General features: G+C 46.7%; 1 protein-coding gene across 2 annotated transcripts in view; it reads left to right on the top strand.

The window, feature by feature from the left end:
* Positions 1 to 23,715, top strand: part of SLC24A3 (solute carrier family 24 (sodium/potassium/calcium exchanger), member 3) — a 90,161-nt gene that overhangs the window by 20,091 nt on the left and 46,355 nt on the right. For both annotated transcript variants that reach the window (XM_015406004.1, XM_015406003.1), the window contains exon 5: positions 20,167 to 20,241. In XM_015406004.1, coding sequence (XP_015261490.1) covers positions 20,167 to 20,241 — 75 coding nt within the window. The remainder of the gene's footprint in view (positions 1 to 20,166; positions 20,242 to 23,715) is intronic.

Genomic DNA, 23,715 nt, shown 5'->3' with positions numbered 1-23,715 from the left:
ATGTGGGCCAGTGTTCCCTCTAAGCTGAGTTAGTGTGAGCTAGCTCACAGTTTTTTAGCCTCCAGCTCACACATTTTTGTCTTCGTTCAGGGAGGAGGGCTCCAGAGCAAACTAATTGATGCAGCAGCCAAATTGCTTGCTCACAACTTTAATGGCAGTAGCTCACAAAGTAGAATTTTTGCTCACAAGACTCCACAGCTTAGAGGGAACATTGGATGTGGCAGTAATGAATTAGCATTTATTTATGATGTTTGATCGTCTTGTAATGAAGGCGGGGTAATTATTGTTATACATGCATCGCGGTGATCTCTCTGCAATTTTAGTATGTCTGCTCCTTCGCACAGTTTGAAACTGTCTTGTAAATGAGCGCATTATTGTCTTTGTACTTATTTGTTTTCGGGGGTCTACTGCTGAGAGAAAAGTGACTTCCTTAAGGCCATTTGGTGAGATCCTGGCAATAATTTGGACTCATCTGACCTGGCTATGCTGAATCAAGATTTTGTGACCTCACAGTTGGACTACTGTAACACGCTGTACACTTGGCTACTCTTAGAGACAAAGTGGTTCAAAATATGGCAGCTATATTAGTGTTGGGTTGTATAAATATAATAACACAGTGAAAGCAAGTTTTAGTACAAAAACACAACACTGAGGCTGTAGCACTGTTTAAAGAAATACAAATGGATCTGTAAAGTCCTAAAGAAGAAAAGAAGAGAGAATAGAGAAGCCGCCCTGAGCCCGTTCGCGGGGAGGACGGGGTAAAAATGCAATAAATAAATAAATAAGAGATTGGATTTATACCCCGCCCTTCACTACCCAAAGGTGTCTCAGAGCAGCTCACAAACTCCTTTCCCTTCCCCTCCCCACAACAGACACCCTGTGAGGGAGGTGGGGCTGAGAGAGCTCTTGACAGAAACTGCTCTTTTTCAAGAACAGCTCTTATCAGAACTACGGCTTGCCCAAGGTCATCCAGCCAGGTGCAAGTGGAAGAGTGGGGAATCAAACCCGGTTCTCCCAGATTAAAGTCAGCACACTTAACCACTACACCAAACTGGCTCCTAGTCTTATTGAAAATTTGTAGTACAAATAGCTAACATCTCAGCTAACATCTAATAAAAAGGTAAAGATTCCCTTGCTCGAAAGCCAGTCGAATCCGACTCTAGGGTTGCAGTGCTCATCTCCGTTTCAAAGCCGAAGAGCCCGCGCTGTCCGAAGACGTTTCCGTGGTCATGTGGCCGGCATGACATCTAATACATCCATACAAATTCAATATGGTCCACACAGGACTCCTTAGATAAATTCCAGCTTCCAAAAACTTCAATTACAATTCAGTACATTAGAATACAGCCTTCTCTAGAGTGGTCAGTGGCGACGAAGGCCTAGGTTCTCTTGGTTTCAGCTTTCCTTTCTTCAAGCCACTTTCCAGAAGAACCTGCCAAGTCCACAAAACCTCCTATTGACTGATGCATAGCAGTCTACAAGACTGTTCCCCTGGGTGGCCAACAACAGGGCATAGAGTCTGAGACCTTCTCCTGATGTTGCCTTCTGGCTTTGGGATTCAGAGGATTAGTGGCTCTGAATGTGGAGGTTCCCCCATGGCTAGTAGCCATTGATAGACTTATCTTCCATAAATCTGTCTCATCCCCTTTTAAAGCTGTTTATTCCTGAGGTCATTACTACATCCTCTTAATACATCCTTGGGCAGTGAATCCCACATTTTAATCACTCTCTGTGTAAAGTAGCATTTACTTTTGTCCATCCTGTACATGCTGCCCATCACCTTCTGATAGGCTTCCCAAGTCCCCCCGGGGGGTGGGAAACCCCCGCCCCAGAGGCCCGTTCCCCGCTGCCGGCGGATCGGGCCCCGGGGGGACTCCTCCCCGACATGCGCGTCACCCGGAAGTGATGCGACCACGCCAGGCACGCTGGGGGCGGGGGCATGGTCATCCGAGGGAAAACTCTATGGTTTTCCCTCGGATGGTCGTGGCCCCACCCCGGCGTGCCCGGCGTCGTCACGTCACTTCCGGGTGACACGCATGCGGCACGCGCGTGCTCCAGCCGCGGTGCGGGAGCCCCCCGGTAAGGAGAAATTTCGACTTGGCAACCCTACCTTCTGGTTCTTACTCTGTGTAAATGTCAGGTTCCCAGTCAAATCACTCGTCACACACACTTTGGCAGTCTGGGAATCTTCATTCTCTCCTGTCAGGCGAGGAGGGCACGTAACACTCCCCCCCCCCCCAAAAAAATGCCGTTATGTCAGCAGACATCCTAATATCCCTTGCATAGAAACATGCTGCTCCTTGATTCTCAGACGACTAGAAGCCTTTCTTTTAGCCACAGGTTTTCTTGTTCTCTGCACCAACGCAATATTAGTAATGTCCTTTTTAAAAAGCTCTATGCATTTTTATGCATTGCCAGAAATAGAGACTCGTTCAGAGATGTGACGAAACATGGCTTGAAACTGCCGCGAGACAGAGACCCAAGGGCTCACCTACAGTGCATTCTTAGGCCCTTCTAAGGGTATAGCCGCGCTCAGGAATATGCTGCTGATGTCTTCCAGAAACAGCTTAACAGTGGCCTTAATGTGCTTAGCCTAAGGCTGTGTGCACATTTTCAGCTGCACGCCTTCTGTGGGACTGCCCTTGCTGTACTTGTGAGCAGGGCTTTTTTTGTAGAAAAAGCCCAGCAGGAAATCATTAGCATAATAGGCCACACCCAATAGCAGAAACTCATTAGCATATTGCGCCACACCCCTGACAGCACCACTCATTAGCATATTAGGCCGGACCCACATGTTACCAGAAGTGTGGTCATCCAGCCACACCCACCTTTTGCTTCTTATTCTGTTTACCTTGTTTGTTGTCACCCAGAGCTCTTTTTGTAGCAGGAACTTCTTTGCATGTTAGGCCACACACCCCTAATGTAGCCAATCCTAATGAGTTCCTGCTGTTGGGTGTGGCCTATTATGCTAATGAGTTCCTGGTGGGCGTGGCCAACTCGGGAGCCAGCCGGAACTCCGTTCCTGTGCGTTCCTGCCCCAAAATAGCCCTGCTTGTGAGAGGCGCAAGGTCTTTTCTGTGGGGTTGGGGGATGATCCGTTTCTGTGCTTGGAGAAGGAACCTTCATGACACAGTGCAGACCAGCCAGTCCTGGTACCCATCGCCACGCTACGTGGCCTTTTCTCAAAGGGGGCTTGTGTCCAGTGCCATCTGGCTAACCCTCCCACCGGTCACAAACTCCGCGCCCCCTTGCAAATTTTCACAGTTTTAAAATGATGGGCAGGAAGAGACCTTTAAAATAATAGTGTCTCTGTGAATCCTGACAGCCAGTTTGGTGTAGTGGTGAAGTGCGCGGACTCTAATCTGGGAGAACCGGGTTTGATTCCCCACTCCTCCACTCGCACCTGGTTGGATGGCCTTGGGCAAGCCGTAGTTCTGATAAGAGCTGTCCTTGAGTCTCTGTCCTTAAAATAATAGTGTCTCTGTGAATCCTGACAGCCAGTTTGGTGTAGTGGTGAAGTGCGCGGACTCTAATCTGGGAGAACCGGGTTTGATTCCCCACTCCTCCACTCGCACCTGGTTGGATGGCCTTGGGCAAGCCGTAGTTCTGATAAGAGCTGTCCTTGAGAAGGAGCAGTTTCTGTCAGAGCTCTCTCAGCCCCACCAACCTCACAGAGTGTCTGCTGTGGTGAGGGGAAGGGAAAGGAGTTTGTAAGCCGCTCTGAGACTCCGTTGGGTAGTGAAGGGCGGGGTATAAATCCAATCTCTTCTTCTTTCATGGGCGATAAGCATGAAGACCCTTTAAGAACAGAATGATAAGCCAGGCAGACAGTCTACCGGCAGCGGGGGGGGGGGGCGCAACGCTCGGCTGTCACCCTGGAGCCAGGTATGCGTGTCAGTGGAGGAGCTCCAGGCGGGGAGGCGCAGAGCTCATCTGTATGCAGTTTAAATTGCCTTGCATTGCTCTCTCCGGAGCCACGCTCCAGAGAGGACAGTTCTGCATCTTTGCAGCAAGAAACAGGCCATGACAGGCTTCCAGCCTCCCCAGGGCTGTCGCCCTTTCTCCAAGCCCGAGAATAGCATTGTGTGCATTTTAAAGCATGTCTGTTTATTTTAATGAGGGGATGAAGGAAATGCATAGTTGAATCAACCTGCACGTGGTACTTTGAGGCATGAAGAACAGATAGGCGGCCAGACTGCAGGGCGGGTACAGGGAGAGCCAGGACTGTGAAGCCAGCCTTTTGAGGGGATAGAACGGACACCTGTCATCCCGATTCCAAACCTAGGAGGGATGCGATGGGTGAAGAATCTCAGCGTGGCTTCTCTTTTGTGTCTGATGCACGGTCTTCTCCTCTAAACAGAGCCTTTGTTTCCACTAAAACTGTCTCTCTGGTTCTGGGTTCGTTTGAAGTGTGTGCAAAGAGTCACATAACCAGTTAATAAAAGCAGCCGCATTACCCTGGAGTTCTTACATAAAACTCACAGGGACAGTAATCGGGCCTCGGCGAGAGGAAAAGAGCTCAAGGAAGCTGGCTTTTGATCGCATACGCGCCATCTGTCCGCTGAGCTGTTGCGACCAAACGGGCATAATCACAGGAATTATGCAAGACCGGTTTTCCAGTCGGCGTGCCGTAATCTTCCGGATGTTTGGTTTATTTTGGGTACCGAAATAGACGGTTAATTACACTAACCTGACTTTCCCGCCTCAAAGGCAGGTATGTGTTTTATGTGCCAAGAGAAAGAGAAATCTTGCTTTTAATAAATGCCAGGAGGCCAAAGGAGTGGTGAGATTGCCAGAGTTCAGAACTGTGGGGGGCGGGGGAGAGGGGAGGATTTGGAAATTAGTGTTATAGGCCAGGAGAAACAGACTTTCACTTTTAATAAATATTAACAGACTAGCGAGGGAGCTGAATTCGAGGGAGTTTGGAAATCGGTTCTCTAGTTCGAAAACCCCACTACAGGTCAAACACCCAACTAACTACTTCGGCCATCCCTGAAAACTTGTCAGGGTCATATGAGCCTGGCTCCGGAGTTCCCTGCCATGGGCCAGCCCTTCTCCCTGCTGTTTCTCCCCTTTCCCAAAAATTATGCTTGGGTTTGGACAGCACTTGAAGCTCTATGGGGAGCCTCACCTCAAAGGTGCGGGCTCTCTCCTCCTTGGCAAATAGCCTGGGAAATGTGGTTCCTTAGCACCTTCCATTAAAAGGGTGGAGCCAGGAAGCGACGGACATCACGTGTGAGCGTCTGTGCCTTGAAGATGAGGCTGCCAGCCCTTCCTCTTGCCGTCTCTGTTTGGGGAAAGGAAATCCCCCTTGTGCTGCTCCGCAAGGAAATTCTCAGCAAGCCTCTGCGGTGACTCCGAGAACGCTCAGAAATGCCGTGCGAGTCACTAAGTGAGTCAGGAAAAGATGGTCCATCACACACAGAACATTCCAGATGTCACTTAGTGTTCCAACACCACTCAGAATCAATCAGGACTTCCCCTTCAGAGAGGCTTGAGGGCTTCTTTGGTGCCAGTTTGGTGTCGTGCTTAGGAGCGCAGACTCTAATCTGGGAGAACCGGGTTTGATTCCCCACTCCTCCACATGCAGCTGCTGGTGTGACCTTGGGTCACTCACAAGTTCTCTCAGAACTAATTGAAGGAGGATGAAAAGATGGGCAGTCTGAATTTTTAGAGAGGAGTTGCAGGGGAAATATCATTAAAGGGTTACTTATCTAGAGAGAAGACCAGATGTTTCAGGACAAGGTGTAAGCTATATGGCTTTGTCAGTGTGAGAGCTGGATTGAGGGAAAATATAACATATTATGTTTAGGCCTGCTAGTTAATGGGATTTTGAAAACTAACAGTGTTAAAAATGTGAAAGAATATTTAAAGGGAATAGATTGTTAATTTAGAAGAAATATATGCTTTCTTTAGCATAAAACTGATAAGTTATGCCTGTTTCTTTTCTGTTGTTTTTACATTGACATAAAATAGAATAATAATAGTATAGTACTGATAAAATGAAATATAGGAGATAGAATATTGATGAATTGGTTTTACAAAGGGAATAGACACTTGGTTTAATAGTGTATGTTATTGAATACAAAATAAAACAAGGGGGGGGAATGGGAAGCTGTATGCAAATATGATGATGTGAGCGAGATATTCGGCTTGCTATTTTAAAATGTATGGCTCTTTTCTATGTAAATTGTTAAAAAATAATAATAAACTTTGCCTAATTTGGGCAAGTCAAAAAACAAAACAAAAACTAAGTTCTCTCAGAGCAGTCTGTTGTGGGGAGGGGAAGGGGAAGGAGATTATAAGCCACTCTGAGACGTCTTCAGATAGTGAAGGGCGGGTATAAATTCAGTCTCCTCCTCCTCCTCCTCCTCCTCCTGATCCCACCCGATCTCCCAAATATTGGATCATGGGCTGGGGTTCACTGGTGTCTCTCCACATGTGAAAGGTTTCTTCTGCAAAAGGTCGCATTCTTTGCACCAGAGCTTTGTATGAGAAAAGTGAAAATCAAATGAAGCTCTTATATTTGTACAAGGAGGCGCTGTTGGAATATGTGGCCGCTTTCATTCCACTCGTAGTTTTTTGGACCCTTCCAATAGTGTATCACTGGTCAAGGTAAGTATGAAATTCACTCACTTGCAATTATGGCCACTTTGTAGGAATATATGGCGTGTTACTCCCCCCCCCCCCCTTCAGCTTGTCTGAACTGTTAAAACTGAATTTCCATCTTGTAGCACTGTAGTGAACCCCCTTTACTCATAGTAGTTTCCCCTGGTTTTGCTTATTTCCCCCAACCATAGGATCCCTTTTTCTGCACTGTGTAAGCTCCCCGAATGCTCATAGGAACCTGTCAGTGCTTAAACTCACAAATGGTCTTCACCTGGCTGATGGAGAATGGTGTTACTCAGGGGTCGTTTCGTAGAAAAAGAGGTGCAGGAGCTCATTAGCATAACTCATTAGCATAACTTATTTTCATATGCCACACCCCCTGACATCACCGGAAGTGTGTCAGAAGACAACACCCACTGCTCAGTCTCCACTGGACTGTTTTGGATTGCTACGGTAGCTATTGGGGGGGGAACATGCAGATCGGTCCCTCACAGAGGTGGGAGAGCTTATACCTGAATAAACCTTGGTCTTAAAGGTGCCACTGGACTTTTTTGGGCCGGGGGGGGGGGCTCTGCAGCTTACCTGGCTGCTTCTTGCTCTGACTGAGGGCTGCTGGGAGCAGGGGGTGGGGCTTGTTGCATGTGCCCGCCCCCTGGGCTCTTTACTGCCAGAGCTCCACTCCTGTGTGCTTCTGCAGGAAATGACCCCTGGTGTTACTTTACCTTTGAACGCATGCATTCTCCACCCCCCCCCCCACCGGTTCCCAGGTTCTGACCACCTCAGCCGAGAGGCAGAGCCACGCCAAATGCTACGCATCTGGGGAACAAGGGAGTTCCTGGGACATTTTTGTGGGTTTGTGCAGGAGGGCCCGTGTGTTCCTTGTTGACACGAGGGAGCTGCACTCTTTTGACCTGAGTTGAAATGCAAACCTGTCGCTAGGATCAGCTTAGCTAGCCACATTAGGTCTTCTCCATTCCTGCACCACCCCTCGTAAAAACCATCCCCATTTCCCCCGTCAGCAAAGTGTACGTTATTTACACCTATAAAAGCATGCCAGAATTCCCCATTCTTTGTAATGTCCTCATGGCCCTTTTACACCCTTTCTGTCCTCCTTCCTTTCTTTAAATAAAATCCTTTTCTTCTACCTCTGCCCAAGTGGGATAGATTAATTCCTGCACCTTGTGTCCATTGCTAAGAAGTCGTTATTAAGGTGAAGGTGAAAGCTATCCAAGGGATTAATTTTTTTTATTTCTTAAATCTTTTTATTAATTTTTCATAAACAGATTTCAGTAGTATAACTTTGAACAGATTTCAATAACTTTGCATACAATTTATCATGTAGAGTTTTGGATATAGCTTTCATATATAGACAATAACGACACAACAAAAAACAAATTAACATTAACTGTAGGCATGCTAACAAGTGTATCGATTTCAACTTAGGTAGTTATTTGTTTCGAGACCAAGGTAAGGGAGCAATTCTCCTATTCATTCAGAACCAATTCGCACTTTGTGGCTCACCCCTTTCCTTTCCCACTTGGGTGGTGGCAGCTAGTACCGGTTTTGGTGGCCATTTCCACTTTAACAGTTCAGAGAAGGGGGGCGTCAGTTTGCCAGATGACACTTTCCAATTAAGCCTTTGGAGGAGTTTCCCTCCCCTTCCTTCCCCTACGGGCATTCAAACATGCGGATGGATTTTTAAAGACCAACTATTTTGCCGTGTCAGCCTGTTACCTGGGGGGGGGGGGGGCCCCCCCAGGGGGGGGGGGGGACCCTCTCAGAAAATCTGTTGCATTTGGAGTGAATTAGAAGAGAGAAAGTGGCTGGTTGAGTAGTGGCCACATTTGGTTTTGGTAAAGCTCTAAACGTAAAAACCAAGCACAGCAAGTTGTGGCAGAGGTGGGGCTGTTGATGGACCGTCCACCTGCTCTGGCACATGTGTGCTATGCTGTTGAGCACCGCTTCAGCGTTTGTCAGTAGTCTGGTATAATAATTAAGTCTGTTGACTCTAATGTGGAAGAACCGGGTTTGATTCCCACTCCTCCACTTGAGCTGCTGGATGACCTTGGGCAAGCCATAGTTCTGTCAGAGCTGCCCTTGAAAGAACAGTTCTTCAAAGAGCTCTCCCAGCCCCACCTACCACGTGGGGTGTCTGTTGTGGGGAGGGAAAGGGAAAAGAGTTTGTAAGCCACTCTGAGACTTCAGCACGGGGCCCCAGAATTGCCATTCACTCTTTCTTTATGTTGTTACTGAGCCATCTCCGGTTGGCAAGGCACCATTAAGGCTGTGTGGAGGCACGTCCAGCTTTGTCTCCCCCCCCCTCAATATGGGATGGTTAAAGCAGAAAGTTTATTTAATATATATGCAGAGTACATCATGCGAAATGCTGGCCTGGATTAATCACAAGCGGGAATTAAGATTGCTGGGGGAAAGATCAACAACCTCAGATATGCAGACGATACCACTCTAATGGCAGAAAGTGAAGAGGACCTTAAGAGCCTCTTGCTCTCAGTGAAAGAGGAGAGCGCAAAAGTGGGCTTGAAGCTCAACATTAAAAAAAACTAAGATCATGGCATCTGGCCCCATCACTCCTTGACAAATAGAAGGGGAAGACATGGAAGTAGTGACAGACTTCACGTTCCTGGGATCCCAGATCACCGCAGATGGTGACAGCAGCCATGAAATTAAAAGACGCCTGCTCCTTGGGAGGAAAGCGATGGCGAACCTAAACAGCATGATAAAAAGTAGAGACATCACCCTGCCAAAAAAAGTCTGCATGGTCAAAGCAATGGTATTCCCGGTAGTCATGTATGGCTGCGAGAGTTGAACTATAAGGAAGGCCGAGCGCCGAAGAATAGACTCTTTTGAACTATGGTGCTGGAGAAGACTCTTGAGAGTCCCTCGGACTGCAAGAAGATCAAATCAGTCCATCCTAAAAGAAATCAACCCTGACTGTTCCCTGGAAGGCCAGATAATGAAACTGAAGCTCAAATCCTCTGGCCACCCAATGAGAAGGGAGCACTCCCTGGAGAAGACCCTGATGCTGGGAAAGATTGAAGGTCAAAGAAGACGGGGACGGCAAAGGATGAGATGGTTAGATAGTGTCATAGATGCAACGTACATGAGCAAACTTCAGAGGACGGCGGAAGACCGGAAGGCCTGGCGTGATCTGGCCCATGGGGTCGCGAAGAGTTGGACTCGACTGTGCGACTGAACAACAACAAAGCAGAAAATGCCAAAGCAGGATCACAGCTGAATTTCAAGAAGACAAAAGTAACGGCTGTTGGGGGTTTATATAATTTTACACGGCCCTTTTATGAAAAATGTTGTTATACTGTCCTATCTGTTTTAATTGTTTTTAACTGTACTGTGTATTGTATTCAGATGGTTTCATGTTGTTTTATGATGCCAAATGGCCTCGTAAGCCACCCTGAGCCTGCTTCGGCAGGGAGGGTGGGGGTACAAATTAATTAATTAAATAAATAAAGAGTGACAGTGAAGAAATTGAAATTATTCAAGATTTTTCTATTCCCCGGCTCCATCATCAGCCGAAAGGGAGACTGCAGCCAAGAAAATCGGAAGGAGGTTGAGACTGGGAAGGGCTTCCATGAAGGCACTAGAAAAGGATTCTGACGTCTCAGGATGTGTCCTCCCTGGCAACCGAGGTCAAGATCATGTTGGAGGGCAGTGTTACGGATACCGATGACCACCAAAAAGACAAATAAGTGGATTCTAGATCAAATCAAGTCTTAACGCTCCCTAGAAGCTAAAAGAACAAACTGAGGCTATTGTCCACAGGGCCTGTAAGACAGAGCTCTTCCACCAGGCTTTCGAATAGGAGCCGCCGCCACCACCAACGGGTGACTGCGAGCAGTACCACTGGGTTGGGCCGACTGGCCACTTTGAACACCGTGGCCCACAGCATCCCCCTTCTTGGCCCCATGTGATGTGTAACGGGGAGCGAGTATGTTAGTTGCGACGGATCCGGGAAGTATCCACTGTGTTTTAACTGTTTTAACTATATTTATTGCACTCTTTTTAAAATTGTGGTGCTGTATTACACCTCGTGTTGTAAGCCGCCCTGAGCCCGCGAGCGGGGAGGGCGGGATATAAATGAAATAAAATAAATAAATAATAAATAAATAAATAATAAAATACTTTGGTCATATCATGAGAAGACAAGAATGGCTGGAAAAGACAGTGGTGCTCGGAAAAGCTGAAGGCAGCAAGAGAAGAGGAGGATCGCGCATGAGACGGATTGATTCAGCCGAGGAAGCCACGGCACTTTGTTTGCAAGACCCGAGCAAGGCTGTGAGCGACGGGGACGTTTTGGAGGACATTAATCCGTAGGGTAGCCGTAAATCAGAAGCGACTTGACGGCACTTGACTCCCAATGTGGTGTGGCCATCCTACCCACCAGTGTTCCCTCTAAGCTGAGTGAGTGTGAGCTAGCTCTCAGTTTTTTTAGCCTCTGGTAGCTCTTGTCTTCGCTCAGGAAGGGATGGCTCCGGAGCAAGCTAATTGATGCAGCAGCCAAATCGCTGGCGCACAGCTTTAATGCCAGCAGCTCACAAAGTAGAATTTTTTTTTTCTCACAAGACTCCACAGCTTAGAGGGGGCATTGCTACCTACCCCTGTTCCGTTGCTTTAAAGAAGTCGGATTCCAAAACCTGTTTTGCATGCTCTGCACCGGCATGAGTTCCCTAGCCTATTTTTTCCATACTACTCTGCTGGTATTTCCCCCCTCTTTATCTGTAGCGATGAAGAAAGATAACCATTCGTTTATTGCAGTGGTCGTGATACATTTTTAATGCAGCCTTTTCCTGTCGTTTAGCTTGCATGCATTTTAATCTTTTAAGCTTCGATGTTACCAACTATAAGTCACTCAGATTGCTGACGAAAAGTAATTCCAGTTGGCCCGGTCCTGGACCTCTGGCAAGATGATTGTTCATATGAGAACCCACCCTTGGAAATGTCTTTGGGTGTGTTTATTTATTTACGTTTTGTCTGTAACACAGGTGGAACAATCTTCTGTATAGCCTCTGGTGCGGTAGGAAATGTCGAGCAGATGCTGATTTTTCCTTAGTAAAAGACATGATAAATGGACCCTTGCACTGGGCTGTGTTTTCAGAGACACTGGGCTGGCACCCACGGTCAACTTCACTCCACTGGAGTTAGCAGACTAACAGAATGTCATCAGCCAAAGACCTTTCCCTGAGGATTATTGCCAAAGGTGGGATTTTTGCAGAAGGTCAATACCGTGAATCTGATTGGAATGCTCTCGATAACAGCCAAACAGAGAGAGCTTTCTTTCTTTCTTTCTTTCTTTCTTTCTTTCTTTCTTTCTTTCTTTCTTTCTTTCTTTCTTTCTTTCTTTCTTTCTTTCTTTCTTTCTTTCTTTCTTCTCTCTTTCTTCTCTCTTTCTTCTCTCTTTCTTCTCTCTCTCTCTCTCCTCTCTGTCTCTCTCTCTCTCTCTCTTTTTTTTTTCCAGGGGTCATTTAGTAGAAAAAGAGGTGCAGGAGCGCATTAGCATAGCTCATTAGCATAACTTATTTGCATATGCTAGCTATTGGGGGGGAACATGCAGATCTGTCCTCGCAGAGGAGGGAGAGCTTGTACCTGAATAAAACTTGGTCTTAAAGGTGCCACTGGACTGTTTTGGGCTGGGGGGAGCTCTACAACTTACCTGGCTGCCTCTTGCTCTGACTGAGGGATGCTGGGAGCAGGGGGCGGGGCTTTTTGGATGTGCCCCCCCCCCCCGGGCTCTTTACTGCCGGAGCTCCGCTCCTGTGCACTCCTGCTGGAGATGACCCCTGATCCAAGTTGATACAACAGGTACGCAGACCGATTGGGCAATCCCCCTAAATACAAATATCTAGATTTTCAATCTGCTCAGTTGCAGCTGGGGAGAGTTCGAAGAGCTCCATCCCATTTCCCTGGAAAGCACAACGCTCACATTCCTCTGACAGATGGAAAATAGTTTGGCGGGCTGCACCACAGTCACATTTAATCCTGGTATTTTGCCCCATTTAAAGAACAGGTCTGCAGAACTGCCAAAGCCTGTTCGCATTCCAGGAGCCATCTTCCATACTTTACGTGGCATTTCAAACCCCGACGGCCTCTTGTTGGTTGCTTATCAGGTCATGGAGATCAGGCAGAGATGATGACATCCATGTTTGCAACCATTCATTCCAAGAATGAAATTTTCTGATTGCAGGATTTGTGCAGATCTTATTGCTGAGTGTTGGGATCTTAGTCTGGATAGACCCACATCAGCCATGTCCTTGTGTTGAAAAAACTAGGTGCAAGCCCACCTGTGCCTCCGAAGGAATCCGGAGGTAACATCAAACCAGGTAGCTGCCTGATTTGTATCCCTACCCAGATCTTCAAAGGATCGAGATTTTATAATTGGATAAAAAAAGAACTCCAGAGTTTGAAACGCACCTGCCCTGAAAACTGCGAGCTGTCAGGGGCTTTCAGTGCTGATGAGATTTCAAAGGCACTGAAGGACGTCAAGAGTGGGAAAGCACCAAGCTTTGACTGCATCCATAATGAGTTCCTGATCAACAGTGGCACATTCACTAAGAAGTGGCTTGCAGAGTTTCTCAGTGACATCGTGAGAACAGGAAGACTCCCAGGGGAATTCAAGAAAGCAAAGATAGTTGTTATTCTGAAACCTGGAAAATCAGAACATCTGGTGGGAAGTTGCAGACCTATTTCCCTTCTGAGCTCCTGTTATAAACTAATCCTGAACAGAATCTGTGACAGAATTAATGAACATGTCCCTGTAGAGCAAGCAGGATTTAGACCCCGCCATAGTTGTGAAGACCTAAAAAGCCTCTTGCTCAGGGTAAAAGAGGAGAGCGCAAAAGTGGGCTTGCAGCTCAACATCAAAAAACTACGATCATGGCATCCGGCCCCATCACTCCTTGGCAAATAGAAGGGGAAGTCGTGGAAGTAGTGACAGACTTCACGTTCCTGGGATCCCAGATCACCGCAGACGCCTGCTCCTTGGGAGGAAAGCGATGGCGAACCTAAACAGCATGATAAAAAGTAGAGACATCACCCTGCCCACAAAAGTCTGCATGGTCAAAGCAATGGTATTCCCAGTAGTCATGTATGGCTGCGAGAGTTGGACTATAAGGAAGGCCGAGCGCCGAAGAATAGATTCTTTTGAACTATGGTGCTGGAGAAGACTCTTGAGAGTCAAATCAGCCAATCCTAAAAGAAATCAACCGTGACTGTTCCCTGAAAGGCCAGATAATGAAGAGGAAGCTCAAATACTTTGGCCACCCAATGAGAAGGGAGCACTCACTGGAGAAGACCCTCATGCTGGGAAAGATTGAAGGTCAAAGAAGACGGGGACGGCAAAGGATGAGATGGTTAGACAGTGTCATCGATGCAACGAACATGAAACTGAGCAAACTTCAGAGGACGGCGGAAGACAGGAGGGCCTGGCAGGATCTTGTCCATGGGGTCGCGAAGAGTCCGACTCGACTGCGCGACTGAACAACAAAAATAGTTGTGAAGGCCAGGTTCTCAGCTTAACAACTTTCATTGAGGCAAGGTAACAGAAGTGTCTTTAGACATCAGCAGTTTTTGTCCATCTGACTGCCACTTATGACACAGTCTGGAGGGATTGTCTGTTGTACAAGTTTTTACAAGTTTTCCACTGCAGAACATCATTTCAACTCCTAAATAACATGCTGAGTGATAGAACTTTCAGAGTAATTATGGCTCAGTCAATCAGTAAGCAGAAGAAACTGAATAACAGTCTACCCCAGGGCTCGGTCATTGCTCCAGTTCTTTTCCAGATGTTCCCAAGATGATATCCAGGAAGTTTGCTTATGCTGATGACATGGCGATTGCTGCAAGGCACAAATCAGTTGAAAGGACTGAGGAAATACTAACTAGGGACCTTGAAATTTTGGCTGACTACTACTGTAAATGGCAGTTTATCCCAAGTCCAGGAAAAACAGAATATTCCTGTTTCCATCTCCATAACAATCTTGCCAACCGTGATCCTTAATGGCACTCAACTACACACAATCATACACCTAAGAACCTTGGCATTACCTCGGACAGGACCTTGAGCTATAAACACCATCGTACCAATGTAGCAGTCAAAGTACACACGTGAAACAACATTCTCCTAAAATTATGTGGTACAACACTTAGATGCTCAGCTTTGGGGCTGGTGTATAGTACTGTGGAATATGGTGCCCCAGTGTGGCTCAACAGCCCCATGTCCACAAACTTGATGTCCAACTTAATACAACAATGAGAACCATCAGCGGATACATCGGCTACCGACGTTGTGCCCCATCGCTTCCCCCACATCTCCAAAGACAAGATGCTCTTCTTCATGAATAAAGAAAGATAATTGGAAACAGAGAGTCGCTTAGACCTTCCCTTTGCCATGAAGGGCAGGCCCCAGCAGCCATGTGGAGGGGTTCACAGCCAGCTCCAGGGTCCAGCTGCTAAGACACAACAATCTCATATAGCTGTGCATCCACACGGTCATAAATCTTCCAAATTGGACTATTCTTGATTCCTATACATTTTGATGTTATTCACAAAGTTCTAACAAAAATTTACCCAAATATTTTGTTAGAACTTTGTGAATAACATCAAAATGTATAGGAATCAAGAATAGTCCAATTTGGAAGATTTATGACCATGTGGATGCACAGCTATATGAGATTGTTTGAAAAAGACGCCTCGAAACGAGTCTCAACTCCGGGGGAGTTCGTTCATCGTTGCCAACTGATTTGGCTTGTGTTATTTGTAAAATATCCTTTGCCAACTGTTAATTGGCTTGTGTTGTTTGTAAAACATACATGAATATATGGTCAAAATGGTGTAATTTGCATTTATATAAATCTAAATAATGCACAATTTGTAGTAATTCTATCTTGTTTATATCAGTACTATGCTGCAATCCCCCTTTATCTGCTTTGCTGAGACACAACAACCAGGACCCCAACTTGCGCTTCCCTCCCTGCCCACCCATGTGCCTCACCTGCCTAGGTGTTCTTCCCCTGCTTGTGAACCTTCCTACTGGCTGTGCTCACAGCCACATACGTGGCCAGTGCACACCTTCCCCAATGATGCTGGGTGGTGTGTGTAGCTGCGAGTGCCCTCGCTGTGCCTTCCAACTCTGCTGCTGTTGCATGCCACCTGCACATCCTTTCCTGGCAGTGTTTGGCAGTGTGTGCTGCCAGGAGCGCAGGTGGTGGGTTGGGCAGGGGAATGGTGTGTGCGCCCTTTGCCTCAGTAGCTTCCCATCGCTGGGTATGCTGAGAGGAAATGGCAGCTTCGGTAAGCAGACCGGATGGCATCGTATACCCACCGAGCTCATCTCCAAGCTCCACCTGCCACCCAAATCTCCAGCAGCTTTCAAGGCTGGAGTCGTCAACCCTACATGAGACCAAGACTTAGACGTATCCTGATTCCATGATGGAAGACAGGAAAAAGGCGGTCCCTCTGAAAAGTACCCACAGCAAGTGGTCAGTTCTCGAATCATCTCCTCGCCATTTAAATCCACAACTGTGATCCCCCGCACACCAGAAACGGCCTTTTGTCTCTTTCTGGCAGCCAACACTCTCTCAGTATTCATATCCTCTAGTCTACTCAGAGAACTCAGAAGGAGGGAAGGGGGTTCTTTTCTTTTCTTTTTTAAAATAACTTTTTATTAAAGTTAAACTTAAAATTGCAATGCTCAATATGGGTAACAAAGCTGCAAAGATCGTACAGTTTAAAATATAACAAGAACACCAACCAAATAGAAGTAAAACTGGAGTTACAAACATAGTCTATTAGAATTACCAGGGCTCTTTTTGTAGAAAAAGCCCAGCAGGAACTCATTAGCATAATAGGCCACACCCAACAGCAGAAACTCATTAGCCTATTAGGCCACACCCCTGACAGCACAGCTCATTAGCACATTAGGCCGCATCCCCATTTTATCAGAAGTGTGGTCACCCAGCCACACCCACCTTTCGCTTCTTATTCTGTTTACCTTGTTTGTTGTCAAAACCCAGGGCCTTTTTTTGTAGCCGGAACTCCTTTGCATGTTAGGCCACACACCCCTAATGTAGCCAATCCTAATGAGTTTCTGCTGTTGGGTGTGACCTGTTATGCTAATGAGTTCCTGCCGGGCATGGCCAACTCGGGAGCCAGCCAGAACTCGGTTCCTGTGCGTTCCTGCCCAAAAATAGCCCTGAGAATTACTATTCTATTGCTACTGTGGAACTAAAAGCAGCCATTTGAAACAATATCAATATAACCTCTACTTTTAAAATTCCACTTCACAAAAGGAGCCCATTTCTTAACTATATAGGAATCATCAGCCTGCAGATCCAGTCCTTGTATATCATCAGATAACTTGTCCATAACAAAATAATTCCATAATTTTGTATACTACCGTTGAACCATAAGGGGGTTCTTTCCACTTTAAAGCTATTATGTTTTTTTTGCTGCCGTGGGCATTGTCATTATAAGATCTTTCTTGATTTTAGAAAATTTGAAATTATCCCAAAAGTCCAATAAAATCAGCTCTGTAGTGGAATTGTAATACCTGTTATGCAAGCAATTTCTGATATGACTTGTTCCCAAAACACTTTACTTTACACGTCCACCAGTTATGTATAAATGTTCCTTTCCCCCCGCATTGTTTCCAACAATAAGAAGATGTCAATGAAGTGCAATGTGACAACCTAGCTGGAGTCAAGTACCATCTAGATACAACTTTATATGTTTGTAATTGAATTGGGATTGATTTAGAAATATATACTGAGGCATTCCATATTACTTGCCATTAAAAGGTAAAGGTAAAGGTTCCCTTGCTCGAAAGCCAGTCGAATCCGACTCTGGGGTGGCGGTGCTCATCTCCGTTTCAAAGCCGAAGAGCCAGCGCTGTCCGAAGACGTTTCCGTGGTCATGTGGCCGGCATGACTGAACACCAAGGCTATCCATGCCTAAATCCTTATGCCAAGCAGTTTGATACAGGTGGCAGCTCTGATGTTCATATTTTAATAGAATGTTGTAGATTTTCGAAATCAGCCTCTTGATAGGGGTAGATTCATAAGGGAAGGGGTTTCTCATATCATGCCTACAGTGAGAACTGGAAACCCACCCACCCCAGTTTTTTCAGAGCATTCTGGGGGAAAGCCTGTTTGAAGACTCCTGTTTGAAGACTCTCAGTAGGAACAAGAGATATTCTTGATGCCGTTTTGTTTCTCCAAAATTAGACCGATCCTCTCCCTCTCCTGAGTTCTGTAAATGTGCCAGAGGGCTTAGGGGTGGAGGGGGGGGGTCAGGGTTGCTCATGGCCACAGCTAACGGCTGGGTACCAATGCCAGCTGTGGACCCCGGTGGAAATAATGATTTGCTGAAGACTCTGTACAGCTAGGGCCTGTTTGAGCGTAAATATATGTGCCCTCAACCGTTTCTGGCGTACCTTGCAAGTGTGTGTGCGATTTTTGGGTGCCACAAGCTCACAGCCTCACTTGAGTTAGAACTTTTTACAATTTCTCACTGATGCTTATTGCTTGGCTAGAATGTTCCCCAAGAACATTGTGTGTTCAGTAGCCACGTTTTTATAATCTGATAAACTGTTGAGGTCCTTTGCCAGTTCAGATCTCCACAGGCAGTGAATAACATGGTCACATTCTGGCCAAAGAATGCTTGAAATAGACGTGGGGTTTCCGTTTGTTTGTCTTCTACCAAATTAAGATTGCCTAGGTCATATGGGCAACCCCTTGTATAAACTACGTCCTGTTCTTCTATTGACAAGTGAACCACCAGTATTGCATAAGAGTGGGCCCTGACATTGAAGGTACCTGCCCTGCTGTGACTATGTGATTTGTTGTTGTTGTTCAGTCGCACAGTCGAGTCCGACTCTTCATGACCCCATGGACCAGATCCCGCCAGGCCTTCCTGTCTTCTGCCGTCCTCTGAAGTTTGCTCAATTTCATGTTTGTTGCATCTATGACACTGTCTAACCATCTCATCCTTTGCCGTCCCCGTCTTCTTTGACCTTCAATCTTTCCCAGCATCAGGGTCTTCTTCTCCAGTGAGTGCTCCCTTCTCATTGGGTTGCCAAAGTCTTTGAGCTTCAGTTTCATTATCTGGCCTTCCAGGGAAAAGTCAGGGTTGTGTTTTTTTTAGGATTGACTGATTTGATCTTCTTGCAGTCCAAGGGACTGATAGATCCACTGACAAATAGTGATTGTAAACGGCGTCTGAGGAGTGGCGGGCACTGCTGGCAGGTTGATATTGCCCAAAGGATTGCCAGAAGGTCTAGAGCTGAATTGCCCAAAGGATTGCCAGAAGGCCTACAGAACCCAAGCTTGTCTCTTCAGCATAACAGCTGCCCTTGGTAGGTAAACATGGCCGACAACAGGAGGCAACATAATAAGTTGGATCCAGTGAACTGTGAATGGGAGAAGTTCACTGATTCCCTTCTCTCCCTCTTCTGCTTGTCCTGAAAAACTGTCACAGGAACTAGCTCGTGGAGGGCTGTAATGAGAAGGGGGACTTGTCAAAAACTGCCCCTTACACACATACACTGTCGTGTGAGCTTGTAGCCCATTTGTGGACTACAAGAGCCAGTTTGTTGCAGTGGTTATGAGGGTGGACTCTAATCTAGGAGAACCAGATTTGATTCCCCACTCCTCCGCGTGCAGCTGCTGGCGTGACCTAGGGTCAGTCATAAGTTCTCTCAGAGCTGTTCTCTCAAGAGCAGTTTCTGTCAAGAGCTTTCTCAGCCCCGCCTACCTCACCAGGTGTCTGTTGTGGGGAGGGGAAGGGAAAGGAGACTGTAAGCCGCTCTGAGACTCCTTCGGGTAGTGAAGGGCGGGGTATAAATCCAATCTCTTCTTCTCTTCTTCTTTTTCACTCCTCTTGTCCCAAAAGAGGGGAAAAAGATTTTGCTTTCTGCTGTGTCCTTTTGACACACAGCCCCCACCCCCCACCCCCGCATCCCATCCTAATTATCCGGCTCCCACAGTTTTAAGGAGTTTGCAGGGGAAGGGAGGTGGGAGAGAAATGTGTCCCATTAACTTCTTCCATCTATGGTCCTTAGGATCCAACCTGATATAACATACCTTAACATTTTGTCTCTCAGCCAAGAATTCATTCCTCATTCTTTGTGTGTCGTCTCCCCCACCCACCCCACACGCACCCATTGGTTTGCAGCTTCAGTTGCAAAATTATTATATTTTCTCAGCATTCATCCTTTAAACCTTTTCTTTCTTTAGTTTTCTGCTTATTCTGATGCTTGGTAACAGAAAGATGCTTTAAGCATATAGAGTGGAATTTATGTACGTTTTCCTATTTATAAATACACAGGTTGAAAACTGTTAATGGGAAAAAAAAGTGCAACATTTTATATCTGTGGAGAATGTGGTTCTTCTACCCTGGCAATGCATCTATCAGAAGAACCGGGCAGAATTCACTGATCTTTAGAATAAGATATCCCTTGCACCTTGATACGAATAGGAATCTTGATATGGAACCAGGCCCCGCTCATATCCTTCCGGTTTGTTTTTTTAGGTCATCGTTCTTTCATCCTGGTGTCTCCTGAGGGATTCAGTCTACTATACCTTCTCTGTCATTGCACTTATTTTGGTAAGTACTCAGCAGTTGCTTTCCTGTGAAAAATTATTCATAGAATAAATAAAAAGGTGGGAGTTCCACAATGTTGTACTGTTTGCTTGCTTTTTGCAGAGGATGGCTATAACACCCAGAACCTAATTGTTTAACAAATATGGGGTGGGTTTTTTTGCACATTACAATTTCAAATTTTGCTTCTTTTGTCCTGACTTTGATTTCTATGCATAAGGGACTGAAAAATAGGCTGCACCCAGACAGCTGGGATTCTCTTTTTTGCTTTTATTTATGCTCTGAAAGCAGAGGCTTACGCACTGGCAACAAAGCACACACAGATGAAGGGTTTTTTTGCATGCTTTCCTCTGTCAATCGCCATTTTCCCTGCTTTTCCCCCCACTGCACCACCAGAAGCCTTTTGGAAGGCTTAAAAAAACACACATGGTGTTAGATACGAGACTCGAGGCAGCAGGTGAACAGTGATAACAGCTTTATTGAACATGAAGATTCTCGAAGAGGCATGTGAGGGATGCAATCCTGAAAGTGGTTGCTGGAATACCCCTGAAAGTGGGGGGAAATACCATCAGAACGCTAAAGGATATTCCATTTGAAGTAAGACAATGGAGAAAAAAGTACAAAGAGCTCGTGCTTTTTCTTCAGACAAACTCAATTGGATATAAATGGCTATTTCCAGAAGACGTCACTTTCAAGATCAAAGATAAAAAAGAAAAGATTGACTCTGTTCTGAAAGCTCAAGAATTTCTAAGGGTTCAGCTGGGAAGACCAGAGGACGGGAAAAAAGAAGAGGACAGCAAGTATAGTGGCGAGCTGGATTCGGGTTCTTCCGGAGAGGACTCTCTGACAGAGCAAGGGGCAGCTGCCCCCAAAAGTCTTTATAAACTGCGGAAGAGACAAGGAAAGGAGAAGTGAAGGCTGAAGGACTCTGAATTGTGCCTTTGAGAACTCTGGAAGGGGATGATTGGGGGTACTGTTCCTAGACAGTTAAATTTAAGAGTTAAAGGAAAAGTATTATAAATGTTTGACTCAGTTTATAATAATCTAAACGAAATGAAGATTTGTTGTACCACATGTCAGATAACAGCCAATCATATTTAGTACATGAAGACCACTCAGTTTGCTTCCCTCCAGAACTTCCCTGGTTCTGATAGGTCGGTTTACAATACCTTGCATCAGACTCAAGCTCAATACATACATACATTCCATTCCATACATAAAAATCCTCCCCCCTAAGGCGAGACAACCCTTGAGCAGACGTAGTCTTTTAAGTAAGCAGGACGCTGCTTAACCCGTTGGGATCGTCTTACTCTTTCTGTTGGTGGGGTAGGAAGAAGAGCTTCGGGCTCCCTGTTAGTGGGTTCAGCCTGATCCCTAATGGGACTGAGAGTCCATGGCCTGAGTCCATAGTTGTGGCTCTCCTCGCCCTTGACTATGCCTGGGGATTCCATTGCTTGGAAGTCCTCAGCCTGTTCGGAGTCTGGAGACTCTACCTGACTGTCCGAGTCAGGTATGTCAGTCACCTGTGGAAGGGAATCAGGGACTGAGTCAGCCCACCATTTGCTCAACTGGTCAACATGGTGCTTCATAATATGACCATCAGTAATACGTACAGTATAATGGCGGGATCCCAAAACATGAGTTACAATTGCTGGTAACCGTTTGTGCCCACTTCCATAGTTTCTGGCATACACATTTTCACCTGCGACAAAAACCCTGGGTTGGTCTGTGGACACACTGTGGAGCGGCCGGGTTGTGGTCAAGTCTGGGTGCATACAATGTAACACCGTAGTCAGACACCAACCCATAAGCATTTCGGCCGGGCTCCGCCCCGTCACGGAGTGCGGCGTGATGTGCTGGTGCAGGAGGAACAACGCCACCTTCTGGCTCCTGCACCAGGCGGCTGAGTGCTTCCTTTGTGGTCCGCACCATTCTTTCGGCCTGCCCTTTGGTTGCCGGGTGGAATGGTGCGGACGTACTGTGCTGAATTAAGTTTGCCGCCAAGAAGTCCTGGAACTCTGTGGTGGTAAAACAGGTCCCGTTATCGGACACAAAAGTGTCTGGCAACCCGTGCGTGGCGAAAATGTGGCGCAGCGCATTGATCACCATCAGCGCAGTCATTTTTGAAGTAGGGACTACTTCAAGCCATTTGGAATAGGCGTCAACGATGATTAAAAATATTTGTCCCTGAAACGGACCCGCAAAATCAACATGAACTCGTGCCCAGGGGCGGTGGCATTTCTCCCACTGTTGTACCAGGGCATTTGAAGGATCAGGCCGGGATAGCTGGCACTCATTACAACCCTGGACCCACGACTCAATGTCTGAGTCTATTTTTGGCCATCAAAAATAACCTCTAGCCAGCCCCTTCATCCATACAATGCCGGGGTGGCATTCGTGTAGTGCCTCTAGAACTCGGTTCCTCAATTTGGGGGGGGAACACCACCCTGTTTCCCCACAGTAAACAACCCCGGTGTACAGCTCGCATTGCCGTGATGCAAACGGCTTAAAAACTTCAGCTACACGACCCACCGGCCACCCCCTTCCACACCCACCGGCCACCCCCTTCCACATCCAGAACTCTGGCGATTGTGGAGTCTTTGGCTGAGGTGGTTGCAATGTCCGAGGAGTGCACCGGAGGCTTGGTCAGTTCCTCGAGGGCCATTACCTCAAAAGCCTGTGCAGGGTCAGAGTCTAGGTCCGGTAGGGGACAGCGGCTGAGGGCGTCAGCATGCTCCATGTTCTTGCCAGGCTGGTGTTCCAGGACATAGTCATACGCTGATAAAAACACTGTCCAGCGCAACATCCTGGCTGACAGTACATTGGGAGTTTGCCGGTCAGGCGCGAAAATCCCCAGGAGTGGCTTGTGGTCCGTGGCCATCACAAAAGGCCTCCCATAAAGAAAGTCGTGAAATTTCTTCACGCCAGTCACAAGCACCAAGCCCTCTTTATCTATCTGTGCATAATTCCTTTCCGCAGATGTAAGTGTTCTCGAATAGTAAGCGATAGGCGCTTCCCTACCGTCAGGCAATACATGGCTTAACACAGCCCCCACCCCGTACGGAGAGGCGTCCGCAGCCAATACCAATTGTTTCGACTCATCATAATGTGTAAGAACAGCGTCGGAGGATAACAGTGACTTTATTGCTTCAAATCCACGATCGTGCTGAGGGCCCCACTCCCACTTTGCTCCCTTGTTGAGGAGCCGATGTAATGGCTCGGCAATGGATGCTTTACAAGGGAGGAAAGGATGATAAAAATTTAAGATTCCCAGGAAGGATTGCAATTCGCATCATCTTACATTGACCATTGGAGGGGTAGGAGGCAAGACTTGGGCTCCCCATGAGTGAGTTTGGTTTGATTCATAAGAACATAAGAGATGCCAATGTTGGATCAGGCCAAAGGCCCATCCAGTCCAACACTCTGTATCACACAGTGGCCAGAAATACCAGTGCCATCAGGAGGTCCACGAGTGGGGCC

This window comes from Gekko japonicus, unplaced genomic scaffold, assembly GCF_001447785.1.
Source record: "Gekko japonicus isolate JY-2015 unplaced genomic scaffold, Gekko_japonicus_V1.1 scaffold388, whole genome shotgun sequence".
Lineage (NCBI taxonomy): Eukaryota > Metazoa > Chordata > Lepidosauria > Squamata > Gekkonidae > Gekko > Gekko japonicus.
Note: the sequence above shows the minus strand (reverse complement) of the source record. Positions and strands in the feature narration are given on the sequence as shown.